This window comes from Aspergillus neoniger (genome assembly GCF_003184625.1).
Source record: "Aspergillus neoniger CBS 115656 unplaced genomic scaffold BO87scaffold_30, whole genome shotgun sequence".
Taxonomy (NCBI): Eukaryota; Fungi; Ascomycota; class Eurotiomycetes; order Eurotiales; family Aspergillaceae; genus Aspergillus; species Aspergillus neoniger.
In genome coordinates, this window is record NW_020291158.1 from 354,204 (window position 1) to 378,079 (window position 23,876).

The 23,876-nt window shown below is 50.1% G+C and overlaps 11 protein-coding genes across 11 annotated transcripts; 6 read left to right on the forward strand and 5 right to left on the reverse strand.

Moving 5' to 3' along the window:
* Positions 1-586: 586 nt before the first annotated feature.
* BO87DRAFT_443756 (TolB family protein) lies at positions 587-2,788 on the forward strand (the record flags this gene model as incomplete). The annotated part of the gene is made up of 4 exons (XM_025628115.1): positions 587-1,522; positions 1,585-1,953; positions 2,006-2,690; positions 2,748-2,788. The coding sequence occupies 4 exons, from the start codon at positions 587-589 to the stop codon at positions 2,786-2,788; spliced, it is 2,031 nt and encodes a 676-aa protein (XP_025476774.1).
* A 499-nt stretch (positions 2,789-3,287) lies between these two features.
* On the forward strand, positions 3,288-4,423 carry BO87DRAFT_461641 (carbon-nitrogen hydrolase family protein; the record flags this gene model as incomplete). Its single annotated transcript, XM_025629108.1, has 1 exon — positions 3,288-4,423. Exon 1 carries the CDS (start codon positions 3,329-3,331, stop codon positions 4,421-4,423), a length of 1,095 nt encoding a protein of 364 aa, XP_025476775.1. The 5' UTR covers positions 3,288-3,328.
* A 212-nt stretch (positions 4,424-4,635) lies between these two features.
* BO87DRAFT_341067 (SDR family NAD(P)-dependent oxidoreductase) lies at positions 4,636-5,583 on the reverse strand (the record flags this gene model as incomplete). Its single annotated transcript, XM_025620681.1, has 2 exons — positions 4,636-5,433; positions 5,539-5,583. 2 exons carry the CDS (start codon positions 5,581-5,583, stop codon positions 4,636-4,638), a joined length of 843 nt encoding a protein of 280 aa, XP_025476776.1.
* Positions 5,584-7,118: 1,535 nt separating this feature from the next.
* Positions 7,119-8,450, forward strand: BO87DRAFT_399729 (putative NAD binding Rossmann fold oxidoreductase; the record flags this gene model as incomplete). Its single annotated transcript, XM_025625456.1, has 6 exons — positions 7,119-7,288; positions 7,324-7,402; positions 7,459-7,570; positions 7,632-7,733; positions 7,792-7,853; positions 7,890-8,450. The coding sequence occupies 6 exons, from the start codon at positions 7,119-7,121 to the stop codon at positions 8,448-8,450; spliced, it is 1,086 nt and encodes a 361-aa protein (XP_025476777.1).
* A 551-nt stretch (positions 8,451-9,001) lies between these two features.
* On the reverse strand, positions 9,002-11,031 carry BO87DRAFT_428930 (fungal specific transcription factor domain-containing protein; the record flags this gene model as incomplete). Its single annotated transcript, XM_025627474.1, has 11 exons — positions 9,002-9,073; positions 9,130-9,675; positions 9,740-9,811; positions 9,864-10,004; positions 10,052-10,193; positions 10,247-10,315; positions 10,382-10,495; positions 10,542-10,663; positions 10,715-10,787; positions 10,839-10,861; positions 10,909-11,031. 11 exons carry the CDS (start codon positions 11,029-11,031, stop codon positions 9,002-9,004), a joined length of 1,497 nt encoding a protein of 498 aa, XP_025476778.1.
* Positions 11,032-11,088: 57 nt separating this feature from the next.
* Positions 11,089-12,964, forward strand: BO87DRAFT_461644 (flavin-containing monooxygenase; the record flags this gene model as incomplete). The annotated part of the gene is made up of 3 exons (XM_025629109.1): positions 11,089-11,193; positions 11,237-11,679; positions 11,740-12,964. The coding sequence occupies exons 1-3, from the start codon at positions 11,164-11,166 to the stop codon at positions 12,962-12,964; spliced, it is 1,698 nt and encodes a 565-aa protein (XP_025476779.1). The 5' UTR covers positions 11,089-11,163.
* A 619-nt stretch (positions 12,965-13,583) lies between these two features.
* Positions 13,584-14,936, reverse strand: BO87DRAFT_418361 (putative glycerol dehydrogenase (GCY1); the record flags this gene model as incomplete). The annotated part of the gene is made up of 6 exons (XM_025626883.1): positions 14,684-14,936; positions 14,622-14,629; positions 14,401-14,558; positions 14,311-14,340; positions 13,949-14,246; positions 13,584-13,873 (listed from the first exon to the last, which is right to left on the reverse strand). Exons 1-6 carry the CDS (start codon positions 14,779-14,781, stop codon positions 13,584-13,586), a joined length of 882 nt encoding a protein of 293 aa, XP_025476780.1. The 5' UTR covers positions 14,782-14,936.
* A 578-nt stretch (positions 14,937-15,514) lies between these two features.
* On the forward strand, positions 15,515-16,024 carry BO87DRAFT_443783 (thermoresistant gluconokinase family protein; the record flags this gene model as incomplete). The annotated part of the gene is made up of 1 exon (XM_025628116.1): positions 15,515-16,024. Exon 1 carries the CDS (start codon positions 15,587-15,589, stop codon positions 16,022-16,024), a length of 438 nt encoding a protein of 145 aa, XP_025476781.1. The 5' UTR covers positions 15,515-15,586.
* Positions 16,025-16,546: 522 nt separating this feature from the next.
* BO87DRAFT_399733 (putative isomerase YbhE) lies at positions 16,547-18,103 on the reverse strand (the record flags this gene model as incomplete). The annotated part of the gene is made up of 5 exons (XM_025625457.1): positions 16,547-17,073; positions 17,138-17,456; positions 17,514-17,554; positions 17,618-17,844; positions 18,084-18,103. 5 exons carry the CDS (start codon positions 18,101-18,103, stop codon positions 16,547-16,549), a joined length of 1,134 nt encoding a protein of 377 aa, XP_025476782.1.
* A 656-nt stretch (positions 18,104-18,759) lies between these two features.
* On the forward strand, positions 18,760-20,415 carry BO87DRAFT_399734 (sugar porter family MFS transporter; the record flags this gene model as incomplete). Its single annotated transcript, XM_025625458.1, has 4 exons — positions 18,760-19,233; positions 19,293-19,631; positions 19,689-19,784; positions 19,822-20,415. 4 exons carry the CDS (start codon positions 18,760-18,762, stop codon positions 20,413-20,415), a joined length of 1,503 nt encoding a protein of 500 aa, XP_025476783.1.
* A 1,141-nt stretch (positions 20,416-21,556) lies between these two features.
* BO87DRAFT_418363 (Zn(II)2Cys6 transcription factor domain-containing protein) lies at positions 21,557-23,104 on the reverse strand (the record flags this gene model as incomplete). Its single annotated transcript, XM_025626884.1, has 4 exons — positions 21,557-22,419; positions 22,502-22,532; positions 22,594-22,949; positions 22,993-23,104. 4 exons carry the CDS (start codon positions 23,102-23,104, stop codon positions 21,563-21,565), a joined length of 1,356 nt encoding a protein of 451 aa, XP_025476784.1. The 3' UTR covers positions 21,557-21,562.
* Positions 23,105-23,876: the final 772 nt, after the last annotated feature.

The following is a 23,876-nucleotide window of genomic DNA, read 5'->3' on the forward strand; positions in this document are numbered from 1 at the left end:
TATTGTATTTTCTCCACCGGTCTTTTGAGATGGAGTGCAACTACGCAATGTTGCAACATCAAATCCGTCAGCCTTTACGTGTACCTGATTGGGAGGGCGCGGATCGCTTCGGGTGGGCAGGTCCGAGGGACAATTCGCTATACGAGGTGCAACAAGTGATCGCCGACGGGTATCCATTTCAGGGTTCAAGGTCCGAAAGGTGGAGATCCCGGAAACTTCTCTGCGTGGCACCTGCATTTTTTGACCCTCCACACTAGAAGACACTAAATTAAGCCCTGAGGGCCATACTCCTGTGCTGAGATAATTCTGCCCATCTAAGCGAAGATGGCTCTGGTACTTTCCAATTGTCAGCGGGTACATCCCCACCCCATCCCGCTCTTCAGAGTCCTGAGTTCTGAGTTCTGAGTTCTGACATTTAAGACGAAGCTTGGCCCTGCTTGCTTTTCGACTACGGCCCAAGTTTGTCTCAGAACTTGGTTCAATCGCAGGCTTTCGTGTGTGAACGGTGACTTGCTTTCTGTTATCTTTATATCAACCCATTCAACCAATACCTGTCACCCCTGCCACTAGGGAAGTGGAAAGAGCCATGTTTGTTTCGAAGGCATGGGCCTGGCTTGCATTAGCCTCTGCCACCCTAGTCTCTGGTGTATCGCATGCAAAAGACCAGGCTAGGAGAAAAGCCACCTCAGATACAAAAGTAGGTACCTTCCTCCACAACCGCATCAGTCCCAATTATTCCGAGCTGTATATTGCCGAGCCAGACGGCTCCAATGAGAAGCTCCTCCTGGGTTCCAACACCGTGTACGACTTCCGAGCCAGCTGGTCCCCTGACGCAAAGTATGTTTATTTCACGTCGGAGAGAAGAGGGAACGGCCAGGCGGATATCTACCGTGTCGCCATTAATGGCACCAGTACCGTGGGGGCAGAAATAGAAGAAGTCGCTTTGTCACCCGGTGTCGACGACTCTGCTTCGATCTCCCCTGATGGCAAGATGCTGGCATTTGCAACTTCGAGATACAATCAGACTAGCCAGATAATGCTCATGGTCCTGGAGACCGGATCGCTCAAGAACCTCACGCTCACTCCCGGTATCTCCGAGGCCGCCAACTCTTCACTACCCAATGGATACTTCAAGCCGACATGGTCCCCTGATGGAGAGTGGATCGTCTTCACATCCGATCGCAACACCCCATGGCGGGGCCACAGCGACGGCTCTGGTTGGGAGCATACCCAGGAGTTGTCCATTTACGCAGCCCGCCCCAATGGTACCGACTTTCGTCTCGTCTCGTCTCGGAGCAACTACACCCAGGGATCGCCTAGATTCTCTCCAAATGGAAAGCGCCTGGTCTTCTATGAGATGTTGACCGAGGACACATACAATGGTCGTCTGCAGCCTGAGCTGCTCGAAGGATCTTACCTCAACACCAGCATCGTCTCGATTGATTTCGTCACTGGTGGTGACCGCATTGTTCATGCTACTGGAGATGGGACCAAGATCAGTCCTTCATTCGTCACCGACGATGTAAGTATCCCGATTCAGCCACACTGTAGCATTTCATACTGATCATTGAATGCACCCGACAGGTTATTGGCTACGTCATGAAAGAGGCGGCCAGCAATGGTATCTACTACACCTCCATCTCGGGTAAAAACTACACGCAATACCAGACCATTCCCATGAATACCATGACACCTGCTATACGCTCTCCTGCCTGGTCACCAGATGGCAAATATATCATCTATGAAAAACAAGGTCCCACGGGCGGTAGTACGTCGACATCGAAGACTCAGTATTCCCCGCTGTGGAACTTTGACCCGGACTGGGACTACCGCTTCACGGATGTTTTCCCGATGGCCAAGCGTGGAGGCTGCCCTATGATGGCCATGTCACAGCAGATGGAGGGTGTCGCAGATAGCAATCTTATGCGTCTCCAAATGAACGGCACTGATCAGGTTACCCTCTTCGAGACCAAGAAGGGCATGATCAATCCTTCTATCGCGGAAGGCTTTAAACGCCCGTGCCTATCAGGGCAACTGGGGACCGAATGATACCAACATCACGTTCGGCTACGGTGCATACTTCGTGGGTCGCCAAAGTAGCCCGGGGTTCATCTTTAGTGTTACCCCGGAGGGTACGGGCGTGACCCTCCTCGCCGGCAACAACATCACCAACTACGGATTCCCGTCTTACAACCATGATGGCACACAGGTCGTTTTCCGGACCTGGCCTGGTACGGCCTCAAATGGTACCACCATTGGCACCACTGGATTGGCCATTGTCGATCTACCCTCTCGGCAGGTGACCCAACTTACAACCGAGTGGGATAACCTCCCGGCTTTCTCCCCTGATGGCAAGAAGATCTTGTTCACACGGCGCACCAATTTGGGTAACATTGGCGACAACTATGACATTTTCACCATGAACCCGGATGGCAGTGAACTTACGAAGCTCACTCCCTCTATCGCCAGTGATGCCCATGCTGTGTGGACCCAAGATGGACGTATACTATACAGTACCGCGATGTTCGGCTTCCAGCAGGAGGCACCCTTATACGATGATTCTATGCAGCCATACGCTGTCATCGTGCTCATGGAAGCCGATGGTAGCAACAAGACCGTGTTGTCGAACAGTTTGTGGGAAGATGCCATGCCTATGTTTGCGCCCGCTCATGTCATGGAATACTATTGTTGTTCCTATGGGGGACACGCGCGACTGAGAAAGGTCGTGAATATGACTGATTCTTTAGGTGGTGGTATCTCCACTTCCATCTCCTTTTGTTCTTCTTGATGGCCCCTTACCTTCTACAGTCTTCATTGTATATAAGAAAATCCTGTTGTGTGTGTGTCAATGTCAAACACTCGATTGCCGTTTATCTGTTCTCAACTGAGCCACTTAGTCGTGTAAATTTATTATGCGAGTGTAATGTGGTGGCAGAGTAGGTCTTGGACTCTATCTGAAGCTAGTACTGGCTCACTGACCAGACCTCGGCGTATTCGCTGAGATAATGGGCAAGATGTCGCGAGGTAATGGCGACTAAGGTGTCAATCTCCCTCTATTACTACCAATTGAATTTTGATTGCTCGACGATGTTCTCGGTATGTCTAGCCGTGCTGATCAAAACAACCGTCAAAAGCAAGGTTGACCGAAGATGCCTGATCCTGGGATTACCCGAAAGTGGAGTGACAAGCGGGGCGGGCGGATTTCCCGCCGTAGCCTTATCATCCAGCCCCTTCACTGATAACATCCATGACTCTCAACTGCGCCAATTTGCTGGATGTAAAGACCACCGTGCTCTAAGTCGTCACAGAGAGTAAACTCTTCTTCATCATGGCCATCACTAGAGTAGCAGCCTGCCACATCGCGCCTAACTTCCTGTCCGCGTCTAAAACCACGAGCAAAGCCGTCTCCCTCATCCATCAAGCGGCGCGCAATGCCGCCCACGTAGTTGTCTTCCCCGAATCCTACATTGCGGCCTTTCCCCTCTGGAGTGCGCTGCGTCCACCCACGGATAATCACGATCTGTTCTCCCGTATGGTGGCGAACTCGATTGCCATCGATGGCGAAGAGGTTGCTGCGCTGCGGACAGCCGCTCGGGAGACCAATACTGTTGTGAGCATCGGCATTTCGGAGCGTAGCCTGACCAGTACTGCCTGTCTCTACAACTCGAACCTCATCATCGACAGCACTGGCTCAATCGCCGTGCATCACCGCAAGCTGATGCCAACCTTCTTTGAGAAGTTGACCTGGAGTCCCGGTGACGGGCACGGGCTGCGAGTCGCTAATACCGCGTATGGCAATATCGGCGCGCTCATCTGCGGAGAGAACACGAACCCGCTGGCACGATACACTCTTATGACACAACGGGAACAGATTCATATCTCCTCATGGCCATGTATCTGGCCTACTCGAATGTTGGATGCCCCTTCCGAGGTGGTGGGTAGTACCGGGGACGCTTCTGCTACTAGTACCGCTGGGTCGAACTACAACAATGTCCTGGCCAACCGTCTGCGCGCTGCTGCCCATTGCTTCGAGGCCAAGTGCTTTGGTGTGATGTGTAGTGGATTCCTTGACAAACCCGCCATTGATACCATTGTCGCTGGAGCCAGTGACGCCGCGCGGATTCGCCGGACCTTGGAGCTCTCACCGCGTGGCGTCACCATGTTCCTCGATCCCACGGGAACGCCGGTTCAGGGATTTACGGTGATGGAGTCGACGCGGGAGCAACAGGCACGGGAGTTTGTGCAGATGGAAGAAGCAGTATTGTACGCGGATTTGGATTTGAAGCTTTGCGTTGAGGGGAAGCAATATCACGATGTTGTGGGTGGTTATCAACGGTTGGATGTTTTTGATTTGCGAGTGGACCGAAGTCGCAGGGAACCGGCGAGATTTACGGATACTGAGCATACTATTCGAGACGACTAAGTAACGCTCCAAGGGCCAGAAAATAGAGGGAAAAACTGGTAGTATTTTCCTAGGCTATGAATTCTATCTGCAAGTGAAACACTTATTCATCTGATATAAAGAGGATGGAGAAATAGGAAGAAAGGATCACATTTCGATAGAGCTAGAGCACCCCCATCATCAAATTTGTGGTGCTTGGCTTACATGACCTCTACTGAACGACATGATAGCATCTAGTGAGCTAGCCGGAATCCCGTCAGAGTAAAACCCGCGTCAATCACCAAGGATTCACCATTAATAAACGAAGCAGCGGGGCTAGACAGAAAGACAACCGCATCGGACACCTCTTCCACCATAGCGGTCCTACCGAGTGGGCACAGCTTCTGAATTGCCGGACCCAGCGCAGGAAAATATTCAATGCCCCTCTGCATCATTGGCGTATCCGTCCACGATGGACAGACAATGTTTACACGAATCTGGTTCTCAAAGTTGTCCACAGCGGCGGTCTTGGCGATCCCGATAGTCGCGTGCTTGGACGCTGTGTATGGCATCATGCCAGCTGCTGATATCATGCCGTTGATTGATGCGATGACGACGATTGACCCGCGGCCCAGATTGCGTGTCGTGTTGCTGCGTGTGCTGGTGTACGAACGAGGCTCTTGGCGTGCCATGGCGTGGGTGACAGCCCGCAGCACCATCATCGATCCGCGGGAGTTGGTTGTCATTACCTTGTCAAAAGCCTCCACGTTTAGATCGGAGGTGGGTGAACGCTTGGTAGAAAAGCCCGCGGAATGGACGCAGTAGTCAATTCGGCCAAAGTCGGCAACAACGCGTTGAACCATATCGTTAACACTGGCTTCATCGACGACATCGACGACGACAGCAATGGCACGAAAGCTAGGGTGAGAGGAGAATTTTCGACACTCCTTCAGAATGGCCTCGTCAGGGAGGTTCAGATCGGCGAGCACAATTGACTCGACGCCAGCTTCGGCGGGCGAAAAGCAAACGTCTTTGCCAATGCCGGACGATGCCTAGTAGGTCAAAGCATAGTTAGGATTAATTATCTTGTGCTGCTGTCTCGAATGCTTCAAGGTACACGGGGATTATGTGCGCAAGATGGGATGGGAGGAACTCACCCCAGTCACAAGGGCGACCCCTCCATTGAGTTTCATGCTTGCCATGCTGGGCAAGTACAGTAGTAGTAGCCTCGAAGATGCGAGTCAATATTGCTAGAAAGTTTGCTAGTGAGGGGAGTCTCAAAGTTTTCCCCAAGGCTGAAGACTATGGTGGTGGAGCAAAAGGAGGAGCACAGCACTACTCCCGAGGATAAGAGATGGAAGGGGAAAATAGGAAGGGGGAAGGGAGGCCTTGGAATGGATTTCGGGAAATTAGGTCTTATTGCTGGCGCACTGCACTAAACAGTGATGAACCCTGTTCGTATACCATTATCGGCAAGCTGGTTGTTTGTAGTGCGACGAACAAACACAAAGAGAACGCAGCCTCCCCCTCATTGACTGGTGCACCTTACAATCTAGTACCTTGTCAATCGCACCCCACTATCATCACTGCCAAGTACCCAGAAGGATATTTGATCCTTCTGCCACCAAAACAACGAGGCTACATACTGAAGCTGGAAGACGGCAAAGGGCCTCTATTGAGTGGAATACTGGCTGCATCTGCTGGGCACTCTGTGACTGCCGCAGATGGGATGAAACGAAGCCGTTGGCCACCGCGGTCAGGATAGAGTTCCTGATGCAACCACCCATGACCCAGAAATAGACGGCAGTCCTCATGGACACGGCATTTGGCCCATTCATCAATTATGAACAGCGCAATCAGGTATTCATACTGAGTCGCAGTGTCAGTAGTGTTCATCATGGACAGGCAGTCCGCCTACCTATTGAGGAATCAGATGAAACGGCAGAATCCTTACCGCTTCGGCCTAAATAGGCCAGGCATGAATCCCTGCCTTAAGGCATGATTCACATGCCTCAGGCTTTTGCGACTCAAACGCGACAAGGTCCTTCGTATGAAATCTACGCTATAAATATGCTAACGGAGTATGGCAGTACTATTACACTGATCAGATGAAATCGAATAGGACTACTACCCGGTGATATTGCTATGTAGTAGACCTGGTCCAATAATTATACATATCCACCATGTATGCCTAATAGTAGTGTTGGAGGATAAAATGAAACGGTTTATTTTACAGCGCATGGTCAAGACGGTACTTTAACAGAGACCAATCAACAGTACTAGAATGTCTAGAAAACATATAAGGTAATAAAGAGTTTTGTATTCTTATTCATGTGCAGTTTATAGTTCATGTTATAAGGATATTAATTATGAGGCTAATAAATCATCTCCCAACTTGTCTGAAAGAGGAACAATCCCCAAGGCTAAAAAGTAAAATGTCTTGGATAGTGGTAGGAGCAGCATTGGAGTAGCTCACTGAATGTTTTCCCTCTAGAAATTTTGTCTGATCGGGTCAAGTAACAAGAGTCGGATTTAAGCAGATCGGGCGGAAGCATCGGCCGTCGGATATTGACTGAACCATGAATGTATACATCGGACCCTAACCAAGACCCCTTAATCATGTCTGAAATAGAATTGCGCCCGAAAATAATAATAAATAAAGAGATGATATAAAAGCAAGCTGTCTCAGAGCCTTTATATTCTACAAGTATTAATAAAAACTTTTATCTCTTTCACCATGACCGGCCAATCTCGCATGAAGATCGCTCTGATCGGCCTAGGCCGTCTGGGTGCCATTCGCGCCCGAATTCTGGCCTTCCAGCAACCTCGCATTGAGCTTGTCGCTGCCTGCGATACAAAACCCGGGGCAGATGAGTGGGCAGCGACAAATTTGCCTTCGTCAGTCAAGTTTTTGATGACCCGGAGGACTGCATGAAGAATAGCGGTGCGGAGGCTGTCTTGATCTCGACGGCCACTGCTACCCATGCCCCGTTAGTCCTCAAAGCACTTGATTTAGGCCTGGTGAGCTCACAAGCAACTGCTTACTCATGTGAAATTGATGTCTAACCTGCGATCAGCATGTCATGTGTGAGAAGCCCATCTCGGTAGATGTCCTCACTACTGAGGAGGTCGTCGCCAAAGCCGCTTCCAAGCCTCATCTTAAGTTCTTGGTGCCCTTCTGTCGACGGTGTGAGTCAAGCCTTTGAATTTCCGTGCTAAACGTGAAGGCCTATCGACTAATCCAGAACAGATGATGATTCGTATCGTCAGGCGAAGCAGATGGTCATGGATGGGTCACTCGGTGATATCCACGCGGTCGAGAGCTCTTGCATTGACCAGCAGGATCCTACAGGTGAGCTTTCTTTCAAACGATTACCGATAGTCTAGTCAGCTCTAACCGTCTTACATAGGATTCTTTGTGAAATTTTCCGAGCAGTCTGGAGGTATCTTTGTTGATATGGGGGTCCACGATGTCAGTCATATTTCCATTATTACTTAGTCCCTGCAGGGCTCAGTTGCTCACACCGCACTGATCGACATTGGTAGATACTACCTGGATGTCAAGTCGGGCCTCACCAACCCCAAGAAACAGGTCAACAGAGTCATTGCCATGGGGCAACAGGCTGTGTATGGCGAGCTTGCCAAGTATGGCGACTGCGACAACGGATGGGGTCTGGTAGAATTCGCCAACGGCAAGATCCTCACCTTCCACTTGGGCCGCACTCTCACCAACGGCTTCGAGGGGATGACTCGCGTGTGCGGGACTAAGGCCCACTCGGTCATCAATGCAAACTCCACTATCAATCGTGTTGAGATTCGTGATTCGCATGGTGTGCGTACGGCTACAACCCCAGATGCTTTCGTCCTCTACGATAAATCGTTCATCAAATACTTGGAAGAGTTTGCGGCCGCGGTTCTTGACGGCGAGCCTCTCACTTGCGCCCCCGAGGATGCCTATGAGGCGGCTAAGATTGCCACCGCTCTACAGTACTCGTTCCGCAATGGCGTACCAGTATACTTTGACGACAATGGTCTGCCTATCATGGAAGTTGCGAAGGACAAGGCCTAGCGTTTTACATATAACTCCAGTCGGTAAAATAGACTAATAGACTCCTTGGTCATGTTTGTGCAAGTCTTACTTCTGCTGGCCATCAAAGCCCATAGACAGAACTGTAGGTGTGATACATATGCGTTCTTCCTTGCATCGGCAGCCTTTCAAAGGTTACCACGAGGCCTTTGTAGACGGGACATTTCGCATTTTAAAGTTAGGGTAGACCTAACATCCCCGCAAATTTTAAGATGGACTTAAAGTTGAAGGGGTGCATAAGCTTCTGGTCTTATGAACAAACCTATAGGTGTGTAGCAGAACCGTGAGTGACGGCATCAGGATGGTCAAAGGCCTTGGGCTGTGATTTCTGAAGCTTTGAAATATGATTCTGCCTAAAGGACAGCTTTTGTCTATCATGGTAAGTCAAGACAATACGAGCATCGTACCACACTTGTTAAGAACATATTTGTTTGGAACGAAATTTGACTCCACTACTAGAGCATGCCAAATGGTTGTAGTGGTCCGGCCTCCCGACGGAGGAAAGTTAGAGAGACTCGGCTCCGAAGTCATCATCATGACTGCCTACTCCACTGGAAACCTCCCAATATATCCTGCAGCAGCATTGGATCCCAAAAGTCTTGTAACTGTGTGGTATGTGTCAGTTCGAACAATGGGCGTACGCTAGGATAATGATGCTCACAAGTTCGTTTGTCGAGTCGGGGGTCACCATAGGAAGGGATGAGCCTGGGATCATGATATTATCTCCAATTCCCAGCTCACGTTGAGGGGCTCTGTGAATATGCCCATGCGGCGATGCGTTTGAGACATCAAAGCTCTCATGAGAATCGGTCGGCGTCTCAGCAAGCTGAATAGTGCGGATAGTCGGACGACCTTGACCAGCCCGTTCAATCAACCTGGTCCGCCAACCGAGCAGCTCGACATCCTCACTATCCTCACTGTCTTCTCGACTAATTTCCTGCCTGTCCGGATCGCCCTGGTCTCGCTGCGAGTCGGCCTGTTGGGCGGCGGTAGACGCTGTGGCAATTTTGGACGATGCCCGAGCGCGCAGTTTCGAAAGCCACTGCAAATTACGGCAGTATCTCGGAGTGTTGGCGCCGTGCTGAACCAAAGAAGTGAATAGATTGATCGCGGCATCAACCTGCGTAAGAGCAAAAGTAGCCATTGAATTCTTGGGATCGCGCAACACCAACGTCCCTAAGCAGAGAGCGCAACCAAACACGTGATACTATTGTGCCATACACCATCAGATATTATGGTCTCTCATTGACAAAGGAAATGGATTCTCCTACCCAGAAATTCCATTGTCTGGTGCTAACCGCGGGAAAGCGGGTATGAATGTCGTCAACAATAGCAATGATGATCTACCAATGTTAAGCAAAGATCAGAATTGAACAGCCTAAAGGATGGCCTTACCCCGCAACGCTCGATCACTGTGAGAAATGAGGGCGCATATATGGATTTTGTACGTTCGTTGATGTCGTAGAGCGCCTTGGCATAATAAGGCCGATGTAGATTGATTATCGTCTCCGATATGTTAAGTGCAAGATTACTTTGCTGGTTCGATCAGCAGACGCACAAATGGACGGGATGGGCAGACAAACTTGGAAGGATATGGTCATTGACCTCCGGGATGGTTCTGGTGATGCTTCGATTGCCGCCTGGACGTGGGGATACCGAGAGGGCATGGACAGGAACGCTGCTCGACAACGAAGGGAGAAGGGAAGGTTGCGCTCAAAGTCCGCCCTCGGTAGGGTTAGCATGCGAATATATTGCAATTGTCGAACAGGAGGACATACAGCCTAATATCTAGATCGGTGACAGCAGAGTACGGTGGTTTCCGTACTTTCATGGCCATATGGAGAATTCTTCAGCCTCATTAGCCCCGAAGCAATAACAAACAGAGCAGGATTGGGTAACAATGAAGTACACACTCGGAAGAATGCTGAGATAGCTCGAAACGTAGTCTCGAATAGCTCTTCTCCTGTCTTACATGGAGCGGCTCGGCAGGGAATTCGACGTCGCAATGCTCAGGATTAATCGCGCACCTGACCGACATCAGAACTGCAATAAGCCTACAGGCGATATCCATACGGCCTCGAAAAGCAATGAGCCTGAAAGGTATCGGCAGCATTCAGCTCCCAGAAGACCTTGCGTCTTTCCTCGATCACATCTTGAGAGAGGTTCCAGCGGGCACCGTCCCGGTGCATACCCATCTACAGATGGACCCATTAGATCCTGTCGTCACTTCAAGGAGCCATGCTTACCGCTTGGACTAATCGCATGACCAGTCCCCACAGAGGCCAGGAATTGTCACCTGTTCCGCCTTTATCCAGTTGTCTACCCCAACTGTTAGCCTGAAGAAATCACGCAACGAAGGGGTTCCTATACAAATGCAGATGCGCCATCAAATGCTAACAAATATTAGTAGCTGATCGGGCGCAATTAACTGAAGACTTACTAAGGTCTGGAGACCGGCTACCATGTTATTTGAGAGGAAGCGTCCTTTGACCAGAGCCAGCTCCGAGAGGTGTAGCCAGTCTTCGGTAGATGGATCGTAGTTGGGCATCTCAATATTGAACATGGTGCCTTGAGCCAGGATGATAAAAACGAGTGCAATCTACTGTGGATTGACTTGTGGGGATAAAGAAATTCCACTTGAATTTGCGTAGACTCGGTCAAATGTCTTATCGAAAGTGGCTCTGGGAGCCACATCATGACTAAACCTTTGTCAGGGCCATCTTTCGTACTGGGTCTCCGACACTCACTGCCAAGCACAGTAGCGATAGTACGACGCAACCAATGTCTCCGCCTCCTCTCTTGGCGGCAGGCGGGACAAGTTGTCCTTCACCTGGGATTACCGCACTTTCAACTTTCACCCGGCAATCTTCAAGGCTGCCACAGACCTTTTCCCTAAAACGAAAGCCACAAACTTCAAATTCCTCACCCCGGCTCCGACTATTTCCCGGCCCTATCCGGACTTTGCTCAGCTGCAATTCGTCGTTTCCTTTGAGACTGGAGTCGTGCTTTCTTCAGCCGTTATCAATGCGGTCTTCACTCAGGAGGGGTGGAAGATTTACACAATGCACACGGTTGCAGAGAAGCTGAAACAATTTCCCGAAGTTCCTCCTTCCGACGGGCATATGACGGGCCCCGTCAGCTGGGAGAAACAAAGAGCTGCGGAAATCGACGCTGCCAACCCCGAGATCCTGATCATTGGTGGAGGCCAGAAGTTAGTCTGTTTCTTCCATGTCCCGTTTCACAAAGACTGACTCTTTTTTCTCTTAAATAGTGGTCTCGCGCTAGCTGCCAGATGTAAGGCACTTGGTATGGATAGCCTCATCATTGAGCGCAGCGAAGAGGTTGGCGATGTCTGGAAAAAGCGTTATGAGTACCTATCGCTTCACTTCCCCCACTGGGCTGATGATTTGCCTTACTTTCCATACTCCAAGCTTTGGCCCACGTACACACCCGCTCAGAAGCAAGGAATGTACATGAAGTGGTATGCGGAGGCATTGGAGTTAAATGTTTGGACCAAATCGGAGGTCGTGAAGGCAGAGCAAGACGACCAGCATAAATGGACGGTCGTGATTAACAAAGAAGGCCACGAAACCAGACAACTGCACCCCAAGCAGGTCATCATGGCTACCTCCCTTTGCGGCGTTCCCATGACCCCGGATATTCCCGGGATGGCCGATTTCAAGGGTGGTGTTATCCGCCACTCAACGGCCCACGACAGTGCGCGTGAGTTTGTGGGTAAGAAGGTCTGTGTCGTTGGTACCTCATCCTCTGGCTTCGATACGGCCTTTGATTGTTCGCGCCGGGGCATCGATGTTACGCTTCTTCAGCGGTCCCCAACCTACATCATGTCTCTGACCTATTCCGTCCCGCGCACAATCGGTAACTATGGTCCTGACGCCGAAGGCAACCGGCCTAGCCATGAGGAACAAGACCGTCTTTTCTTTGCCACCCCTACTGGACCCGGAGAAGAACTCGCCAGGCGTAATGCTAAGGTGTTGGAAGACCTTGACCGGCCTCTTCTGGATGCACTCCATGCTCGTAGTCTCCGGACCTGGCGTGGTCAGCGCAGCACGGGCGGTTCCACCCTCGGCCAGACCCGCAACGGTGGCTTCTACTTCGATGCCGGTGCGTGTGAGCACATCATCAATGGCAAGATCAAGGTGGAGCCAGGATACATTGAGCGGTTCACGGAGGACAGGGTAATCCTCAACGATGGGCGTGAGCGCCAATTCGACCTGATTGTCTTCGCAACTGGCTTCTCCAACACCATTGACTCGATCCGTGCCACGCTAGGTGACAAGATCGCCGACCAGTGCGGTCCCATCTGGGGTATTGATGAGGAGGGCGAGTTCAAAACTGCGTACCGGGAGACTGGGGTGCCCAACCTCTGGCTCATGGTCGGCTATCTCCCCTACACCCGTTTCCATTCCAAATTGCTTGCTATGCGCATAAAGGCTTTGATGGAAGGTATATCTCCGGCTCCATACAAGGACTAGACCTTAGCTTCTCTCCACCCAAGGACCTCATAAACAATACAACTACAATAAACATGGCTTCCTGAATGCGCCTGTATGGTTATTTGCTTTGAAGATTATTGCGTGGGTATAATTTAATTAACCAAGGGAAGGGAAGATGTACGTCTCGTGGCCTGTTTAGCCTAAGTACCCGAATTCAACATATCCACCTTTTCTGATAACAACATTCCAAAGAATTTATTTTACGGAACCATAATAAATCCTGATAAATGTTTCATCTGTTGCATGTATTCCAAGGTGAAATAGTAAATTCACATTATAACCTGGAGGCCTTTGTGAAACATCTGGCCAGAAGGACAAACCAAAGGTTCACGTGTAACAGGGAAACAATCGGAGAAAACAAGATTTATGGATAGTGTAGGCCAAGGGTCCGTCATTAGGCTAGACTCGGGTCGGCCCAGCCCATAGTGGCACTTTCAATGCTGAGTTTAGGAAATGTAGTATAGCATTACTCATGAATGGCGGTCTTCATTGGAAAAGAATACTAGCTTCATAGAATTCGTGACAGAGTCTACTCAGCATTCACTTCCTAGTTTTCATGGATTGAAACCTTCTATAATCACACAGAGCTATATGAGCTTTACTGCGACTTCACCGGACCGTACCAGTCCGCGAAGCCCAGATCAAATCCCCACAGCGGCGTATTCAAGCGTTTCGCCTTGCCCGCAGCCGCCATTCCGTCCAGCACATACAGATCCTCTTTAGATAGTGAAATAACCTTTCTGTTACTAGCAATGCGCTTCTCACTGACCGATTTCGGAAGAACAACCACGCCTTTGTTGACGTGGTAGCTGATGAGGATCGTGGCGGCGGAGACCCCATTCTTGTCCGCAATCTGTTGGATCTCAGGATCTAACATGATAGGATCCCCTAGCAAAAGACATCTTAGTAATTTGTACATGGCTTTTGCGGGACACAAGAATAATAGCTAGATGAATTACTCACCGGTAGAACCTAGAGGGGAATATGCTTCGAGGAGTATACCAAGCTTGTCGCAATACTCTCGGAGTTCATGTTGAGGGAGGAACGGATGCAGCTCAACTTGGTTTACAGCCGGCACAACGGTCCATGTCTTGCGGAGCTCCTCCAAATAGGGAATGGACCAGTTGGCGAGCCCAATCGCCTTGACCATACTAGCTTTGTAAACCTCCTCCATCTGGCGCCAGGTCTCATTCTGATCCCACGATCGGTCCACCGAGCGGGTGACATCCGGGTTTACCGGCAGAAGCTCGCTCGTCTCATTCTGCATGGAGAATATTAGTCGCGCATGGCTCTGGGGCGGAATGCTGGGAATGTGAACTGCTCACTGGAACCAGCCGAACGGGCCAATGAATAAGCTGATGGAATACTTCGTCAGACCAGATGCTAGGCCGCATACAAAATGACAGTGCACTTACGTAAAGATCAAGATAGTCGGTGCCCAGGCTATCTAGGGTCTTCTGTAGACCCTCCTTGACATTTGGGTGATGTGTGTTCCAAAGCTTACTAGTGATGAATATGTCCTTGCGGGGCACGCCGCTATCCTTAATTCCCTGGCCGACCTCGGTTTCGTTACCTGACTTATGCGTTATTATAACTGTGGCTTGGGAAGACAGCCCACCGAGATAGAAGAGCTCACCGTAGATTCTTCTGTTCGTTAGCCAGCACTCGATGATGAGAGGGACAGCAGGGCTCACTCACAATGCCGCATCAATGTGCCGGTATCCATTTTTGAGGGCGAAGGCCACTGCCTTTGCGACCTCTCCTGGCTCGGATTTCCAGGTTCCTGGGCATATCATCTATGTTATTGAGGGCGCAGCAACGTAATCAGAATCAATGCCACTCACAGAGGCCGACAGCGGGAATGAGGGCGCCCGTATTGAGCTTGAAGTGAGTGGGAGGAGCCATGTTGCTGTTGTTCTCTGAAGACGTACAATGGTACAAGCAGTTATCCAGCAGGGGAGGCCAATAAAAATGGTTTTCAGCCTAACGGACATAACAAACTGGAACGGGGATGTATATGAGAATGACAGGAGATTTACTTTAGGCCATAGGATCGGAGTTGTGACGCACCGGGGATAATTGGTGTTGGTGGGACCCCGTCATCGGACATATTATCTTGACCTCGGTTGAAGGGGAGTTTGCCCGGCTCACTATTCCGCTAGGATAATCCCCGGTCGCTAAGCGGCGAAAAGCGAAAAATAAACCCGATAGGACATCCGGAAGTCTATACTCACTGTTTGTCAAATACAATACTATGGACCAACACCGAAGAAAGGGTCACTGACACATCTGAACTATGCGATTGAGTGCCAATCATGCCGCTCGCACTGAACGCCCAGTCGTCCTTGATCCCATGCGAGCTCCCGGAGGAACACTCCCCTAGCCATACACAGTTGCAACATATTTGGGTTGTTACTGGTCCTGCCGGGTGTGGGAAGACAACAATATGTGAATATTTGCGACACTCGCTGGGTGTACCGTTCCTCGAAGGAGATGACGTAGGTTGGAAACTGTCCATGAGGGATGGACTTTGAATCAGGATAGGCAAATAAGCTGACTTTTGACACACATTAGTACCATCCTGCATCCAACAAAGATAAAATGAGGAACGGAGTACCTCTTGCGGATGAAGATCGCTGGGACTGGCTTATTGCTCTGCGCGAGGCCACCCTTCAGGCCCTGTCCCCTAGCCAACGCAACAACTTTCATCCCCTAAAATCGTTGATCGTTTCCTGTTCCGCCTTGAAAGAGAAGTACCGCGAGGTCATGCGCATCGCTGTGTACGGCTCGTCGCAGATCAAAATCCACTTTATTTACCTTAAGGTAAGTGAGGTGACACTTATGCAACGTGTGAATCTGCGAGAGGGCCACTACTTGAAGAGCAATATGGTGCGTTCCCAGCTGCAAGCCCTGGAGGAGCCACAGAAGAGCGAGTGGGGTGTCACTACCATCAATGTTGAAGGATCAGCGGAGCAGGTGCAGCGCCATGTGCTGTCTCTTGTATGCTCGGGTATTACCAAAGGCAGCCAATCTGTTTGAAACGTTGGTATGACGTTGAACATGAGAAACGGCTAGCTTTAGAGATGTCTCCAGAATATGAAGATCATCCAGTAGATTATGTTAATTTGATTGTTAATTTGATTGTGAGGAATGTGCTTGGATGTTTTCTTGTCTATTTTGGAATTCCCAACCGTAATTACCTTTCGAATATTAGCTCTTCTCCACTCATCAGACTTATAGCCTTGAAAAAGCTTGATGTACATGAAACAATAGGTTGCAGAGGGTTTCGATCCAACATTTTAGCAACTTAAAGCCTAACATTGACATATGACAACACTCCACTCAAGGCATGTATAGCCCCTCCCTACCTCCTAAGGTTAGTTAAAGAAGGAAATTTTGAATGCTATACTCACATATATCTCTTCTGGGGAGGTCACTGCTGGGGGGGGGGGTTAGAACCATCTAGTGCTCTTCCTTCCATTCTACAAAGGCAACATGAAACATTCAACTCAATGTCAAGTAAACGTGTCCATGGACTCCCGACGGTCTATGTATACCCTCTTATAACCAAATGGCATGCTTTATCCCGTTTTCTAGCCCCTCCTTCAGGGCGGCCATCAAAGTCCACTTGTCTCCCCTTTCCCCGTTGATTCCATAGAGCTCCACGCCACCCCCTTCTTGTCCGACTACAACGACATACCTGCCGTCGTCACTGAGCCGCATGCCACGGATGACATCAACGCCTGTTCGTACGTGCTTGATGTCGTTGACCTTCCTGCCGTCCTCGGAGAGCAGGATAATAGCGATCGCATCTCCCGGCGGTAGATCGCGAGGCACACTGCGGAGGCATGGTTCACGCTGCGCGATGTGCCTCTCCCAGCGATTGCTGGCATAGATAACGTTAGGGATGGAGGGATGAAGATTGATTTCGGCAGAGTCCATCATGTCTTGATGATCAGGGTGAACCCCCGGAGGGATTATACTCGGTGCGAAGCCATCAATTGGGGGTATGCCCTCTGCAGGGGCAGCTGATACATCGAAGGCGATGACAGTGTGCGAGAGCTCTCCAATAACGTACATTATCGTCTCTAGCAATTAAGGTTAGTTAGCTCCGGAACATGGGATCTCCGTGTTGAGGCTAAGAGTACATACCATTGGGAGTCAATACGGCATGTCGAGCGCCTGTTCCGGGAGGGCACTGTAGCCAGCCACAGACTTCAAGATGCTGAACGCCGTCGCGCCGAAGTATCCAAACCCTATCGGATCCCAGATCCGGGGCGTATAGTATGCCTCGGCTGTCTTCCAATATTTGATGCACATGGCATTGTTGCTGACGGGCCTCGTTAGGACCGTGTCCAATCGACTGGTAGGGGAATTCCGGTAGAATCTCCGCTCGCGGAACATTTTGAAGCAGTATCTTGCCATTGCCTGTTCTGGAAATGGGATAGAGGGCAACAGATCCTCCCAGATACTACATGGAGTGAAATTTTAGTAGATGTGTCGAAACGAGGACCTGATGTCGACGAACAGTGCCAAGAGCTAGTGCAGTATTATCACGCAACTTGATGACTATTTAGACCAAATTATCACTAATAAGAACCGTATGGTAAACCGAGTGATGTATCTACCTACAGTGACCAGGCGCTCCCAGAGTTGGCAACTGGCTGGTAATTGTGCAATCCTTTTTCAGGTGATCTATCTTGAAGGTATACAAAAGACCCGACTCGTCCCCCTCGGATAGGCCGACAAGTTGATCCACGCCCCATTGCGATGACGACAGCTCGACCCAGGAAGCATTGAAGGGGGCTGCATAATTAGCAAGGATGCTCAACTTTCCTCTCTTCTGGTCGAAACAAAGACTTTGATGGGGTACCTCGGAGCATCCCGGCTTGCACAGGCAGCCTCCCTCAGAAACAATACTGCCCTCGAGACGTGTGGGGACCCCGCAAAAGTCGTAGAATGGTCACAACGGTTACGTATTCCTAAATTCGCATATCGTGACGTATGTACTATAAGAGCGACTGTTAGTTATAATGCCGAGCAAAAAAAGTTTTTGTTGGAACTAGTCTTATGAGAGGCCCAACGTGTGGTGCATTACTGATTCATTCCACCTGTCATTTGGTACCCGGGTTGATAAGCCTGGTTGCTGTTCGGTCGTGAATATAGCCGGGGTGTCGCACCAAGAAGGTCTGGGGCGAACAGATATTTGATTCAATAAAATAGTTGACCACGACCAATCTGAGAGCTCTAGATATATGATACACAAGCTATTGACATGGCCCATTTTCGAAAAGCCTCTTTTCCTCACTACACCCCAAGCGGTGTCTTTGGTGACTGAAAAAATGTGGCTCTGGAAATCATCGTATTTTCAGCCATCTAGCAGAACTCATCAAGGCAGTTCATTGTAGACAGGATGCCTATAGTCCACACGTCTCCGGCCGCCCGGCTTATGGAGAGACGAGTAAGTGCGTTATTCGCCCAATGACTGACCGACACGACACGGGACTAATAATCATGGTAAGTAGCCGGAGGTCAGGTCAAGAGAGATGTCCGATGCGCCTGTCATTTTCGTAATCCCTGTACATCACTATAGTAGATCTGATTGGTGCGCTTATACCTTTTTGCCGTCTGGGGATGTGTGTTTAGAGCCGGCCGGGGTAACTCCAGTCAGATATCCCCTGCCCCACGGGCTACTTAAGTGCTCAGTCCTGCCTCCCCAGTCAGGTAAATACATGGAGAGACGGTCAAGAGCTATAACTCGCTCAAGTTTTTCAATGCATCAAAAGTCGAAAGAGGATGATACTACGGTGGAGCATGATGAGAGGGGCACCCTTGGTGTTGAAGCGCTGGATATGATGCCTTCATATGGACCGGATGGCGTCAGAGGGCTTTTCAGCTCGGGGTATGTTCTTGGAGCCGCCTGCCTTGCTTCTCTTGGGGGTTTCAGCTTTGGGTATGACCAGGGAGTTACTTCAGTCATCAATGTCATGCCACAATTTCATGCGGCTATCCCGCAGGCGGAGAGTGAATTTGGTAAAGGGTTCATGACAGGCATGCTGCTCCTTGGGGCATTTGTCGGTTGTATCTTCATGCCTTATCTTGCCGACAAGGTCTCCAGGAAGTGGGCCCTGACGGTGGTCGTTATCATTTTTGACATCGGGGCCATTATCCAGACCTCGGCCCAAAGTTACGGCATGCTGGTTGCTGGAAGAGCAATTGGTGGTATCGGGGTTGGTACACTGGCTATGGTAGAGATGAATCTCCCGTCCCATGCAAGACAGCTTGCTAATATATCTGGCAATACCAGGGCGCACCACTTTACATCTCAGAAATTTCACCACCAAACCTGCGAGGAACTCTATTAGTGCTCGAATCCATTTGCCTCGTGTCCGGGTCAGTCATAGCATATTGGATAAAGTTCGGCATGAGATTAGTAAACAGTGAAGCTTCATTCCGTGTGCCCTTTGGCTTGCAGATGGTCAGCGCAACTCTTGTTGGAATCGGTATCCATTTCTTCCCATACTCACCACGGTGGCTGGCGCTCGTTGATCGGCCGGAGGATTGTCTCAAGAGTCTGAGTCGGCTGCGCGGCCTTCCATTGAGCGATCAGAACGTCCAGGCCGAGTTCAACGCAATAATCAGTGAGGTTAGAGCCCAGAAACTCATGGAAAAGCAACAACGCCCGTGAGTGACTGGCATCAAGCGAGAGGCCCTGATATGGATGGACCTATTCAAGCCGCAGACCTGGAAGAGGACAGCAGTCGGCGTGGGTGTAGGATTTTTCCAACAATTTTCAGGTGTAAATGCCTTCATATATCTTCACTTCAATCGGCCAGGAGGGCGAGATGTCCTTGATTTTGTCGGGTGTATTCAATTCCCTTCAGCTTCTCACCGTCCTAGTCTGTTTCTTCACCATCGACAAAGTTGGTCGGCGACCCCTGGCTATACTAGGAGGTTTCCTTATGGGAGCCTGCTATGTCGTCATTGCTGTGCTAATGGCTCTATATGGGCCCAATTGGGCTAACCCATCGGCTGGTTGGGCCTGTGTGGCGATGGCCTTCCTGTACATTCTTGTCTACGGGAATACATACTCACCTCTTGGCTGGGCCCTGCCCTCGGAGGTCTTCCCAAATGCACTCCGTTCTAAAGGGGTCGCGTTATCAACTTGTGTCAATTGGCTGTCCAATTTCATTGTTGGAATCGTGACTCCGGCAATGATGGCTAATATTGGTTATGGCACATACGTTTTCTTTGCGGCATGCTGTGCTCTTGCAGGAACGTGGGCCTTTTTCTTGGTACCCGAGACGACCGGCAGGACGCTAGAGGAAATTGTTGAGGTTTTTGGGAATGTTAGCAAACAAGCACACAACGAGATTACCGGAGAAACTACTTCAGAAGTGGTTAGAGAGGCAAACCGAGTCGACGTGTGATTAGCAATAGTGGGACGTAGATCACGCGGGCTACGACTGATTTTCTATATAAAATATATAAATTGACATTATTAGTTACGTCTATAGATTGCTTTCGGAAGACTTTTCTTCTTGCTTCCCTGTGCTATTGTCGTGTTCTACGACGTCTTGCGGTGCCCTTCCGAGTATCCCATTTAATGTTTTGGGCCGAAAAGGACCACATTGCCTCTCGTTCTTACTCTCTCTTTTCCCGTGCGGTTTGCAACTCATGAGGCAAACGGGACTTCCGATAAGCGGGCATATAAGAGAACATCGGGCAGTTTGCACAACAAGAAGAATGCTCGGTGTTATGTAATTCGCACTCTCAGGACGAAAGGAACCACCAAACGAGGAAAAGTGATACTCACATACTCACTACTGTCCGAGAGGCGATCACCAAGTTGAGGATAGCTATGTATTCTGTACTTAAGACCACAACCAACAATGACCTCACTTGTGCAGGTATCTATTAGGTAATCATATTGTGTTGGGGAGAAGATGATTTTATGTGGAATTATTCGGAACTCATTGTAATCAGACCCATCTTGGAAATCCGCCTTAGTTCGGGACAGAAATCAACCATTTAAACGGACACTAAAGTCTGGAGCACAAGAGGAATTGTAAAACATACTGATCTAGCCGATCTACCAAGTTGTCGCTGTGTTTCTAAATCCCAACACTGTTGGTATATTAGCCGCCGTGCGAGATAGTGTATGACAAACATATATTCTCAAGAATAAAAGTAAATGCAGAGGACGTTCTGCGTACCAGTGTGCCTGAATTGGCTAGATAATACAAGGGAGTCATACGGAAAGATTGCAATAGTAGGTCCAGCAGACGTTTAGGGGGACCAGGAAAATAAGTTGTAATTTTCACCTGAAACGGTTAAAGGGATCTAAGACATTTGATTCTGAAGGTGATTTCTTGGCTAGGCTGAGGACTTGAACCATCAACGCGCGAAGAATGCACCACTGCTAAAGTTTAACTCAAAACATGCCGCTCTGATCGACGCCACGCTCAACAGATTATATAGTTAAGGGTAAGCCATCCGTCGCGTACGATCGCGAACGGATGTCAAGAAGAGGCCTCGAAGGCGTACACTTTCTCGTCACGCAGCAACCGTCCGCGCCTAACCCGACTCTGCGACAGTTCCACTTTTTTCAGGGCTCTTTTGAGATGATGGCGAGTCGGGGATCACATCCTTCCCCTTGCCGCAATGCTGAACCAGGTGAATAACATCCGACAGTGAGCTAGATAGTCGTTCTGCTAGAACGCTCATGCTTGCAGTGTCCATACAATGAAACCTCGTTTGGACTTTGGCAAGTAGATGCATCTCATCCACCCGGAGCTGTAGGATACGAACCACAGAGCGACAGAGGGATAGCATGTGCCTTGTAAGCAGCAGCTTCACCATTTCCCCATCCTGCTCCGGAACCCTCCAATCGCCAAAGTGAATGGGGGGCAGTCTGGGGGACCCGGGCTGCTCGCTATAACCCATATAAACCCAGCTGAAAATTGTCTGGAGCACCGTCATGATTAGTCGCAATACCGTGCTGTCAAGTCGGCACAGCACACAGTGTAGGACACCGTCAGCACAGCCAATGAACGTTGAAGCCATTGATAGAACCCGATCTAACGGTATGGCAAGGTTGTTGCGTTCCGTAGAATGGAGGAGATAGCGTTGTTCTGTTAGCAGCCGGAGGCAGGAACATGAGGTTCCCCCTTCGCGTTGGATTGGGCTGGGATTTTCAAAGAAGAGGGATGATGTGATAGAAGTACCGAAGGGTGCCCTGTTGGGAGGGTAAGAAGCCGGAATGTGGCTGGGGGTTGTAGCATTCGGCTTCTGTGTAACCACACGCGGTTGAACGTCAACTCTATATATATCGTCGTTGATAGTAGTACTGATTGGGGATGTGAGCCTTGCGTCTGGATGCTGCTGTGTGGAATCAAATGTGTTAATTTCATTGGACTGCCCGTTTTCGGTTCCTGGAGACCAGGTGGTGGTACGTCAGTCCCAATCGACAGGAGCCTGTGGTAATTTTGCATTTCACCCGTGAGAGAAACATACCGTTTTTCAAGGTTGGGTAGGTAGGTTCGAGCTGAAGGACTGTCATTACTGTTTGACTGGGATTTTCAGATTGCGAGACACGGCGAACTCACCTGACACAGGCCTCCATCCGGTGGTGGAGGATACACTGTAGCATCGAGATCGAAGAAAGGGTCTACCCAGGGACATTCGAGATCGGCCTCCAATGGCTGATAATCTAGCAAAGTCCTCGAAGGGGTCTCGGCAATTGTTGGAGGAGGGGTATTTGAAACCGGCAACGATAATGGTAGCAATCTGTCCGGGGTCCTTGCTGGCCCCTGTCGCCCACTGTTGGATGCGTTCAGCCTAGCAAGTGTCCTCTTGTTCCGGCTGCCCTTGGGTTTGCCAAGCTTTTGGGTGTAGCTGTACTGGCACGGGACATTACTATCCCTCGATGATTTAGAATTGGGACTTCGCCGGACCAGTTGGCCTTTGGTGCTGGGGATTGACGCACGCGTTCTCACACTTCTTACAGGGGCTACCGCCGGTGCATCGTATTTTAGCCCTGTGGCAGGTATCACAGGCTAGACGCAGCCTCCTGGAGCGCATTGTGCCACGTGAAAGGGAGTCTGGAAAGTTGGACATGTTCAGCGGCACATGGTCATTGCAACAATGAAACCCAATGGCCGTTTATTTATACGCACCGTCCAACCTAACTTGGTACTCATCGGCTTACCGTCGACGGCAGATAACCTGTCTCACCTTGTAGATAAGATGTGCTGGCCGCACGCAGCCTTGACTGAAGAAGGGAGATCATGGAATGTTGCATCGCTCGTTTGCAATGGGCAGGTATTGGCTACCTGTGAAGCAATGCCCTCCCAGGTGCCACCCCATGACCGCACTAACACTGCGCAATGACCTAGAGCCTGGTAAGCCCACCCTCCAATCACGGACGTGGATGGCTTCTGACCTAAGTCTGGTCAGACTTCTGACTACCCAAAAGGGTACTATCCGGACCGGCGGATGGAGTAAAGGGCGGGGTGCTAGGGTGCATTGAGCAACAGCACAGCTGAAAGAGTGGGGATTGGTGGCAACGCGGCGCTAGTAAAGGATATCATCCGGATCCAGATCTATGATCGATTTTAGGCGGCCAGGAACGGGGTTTCGGGTCGAGATCTGTGCAGTAAGCGAAGGGAGGTTGTTCCAACATGGTAGGCTTCGGGATCTGGTGGTACCGACCTCGACACAGGACCAACTCCATAGTTACCATTTGTCGATCGCCGATTGCTCGTGCCTTGGCGGGGGTTGTCGGGTTGGGGCCAGGGAACGCATCATCCCTGTGACAGCTGCAGAGCTATCACGGGCTATCGATCGGAGTCAATATTGGCCGTGGGTGCGGAATTTCTTCATGTGTGGT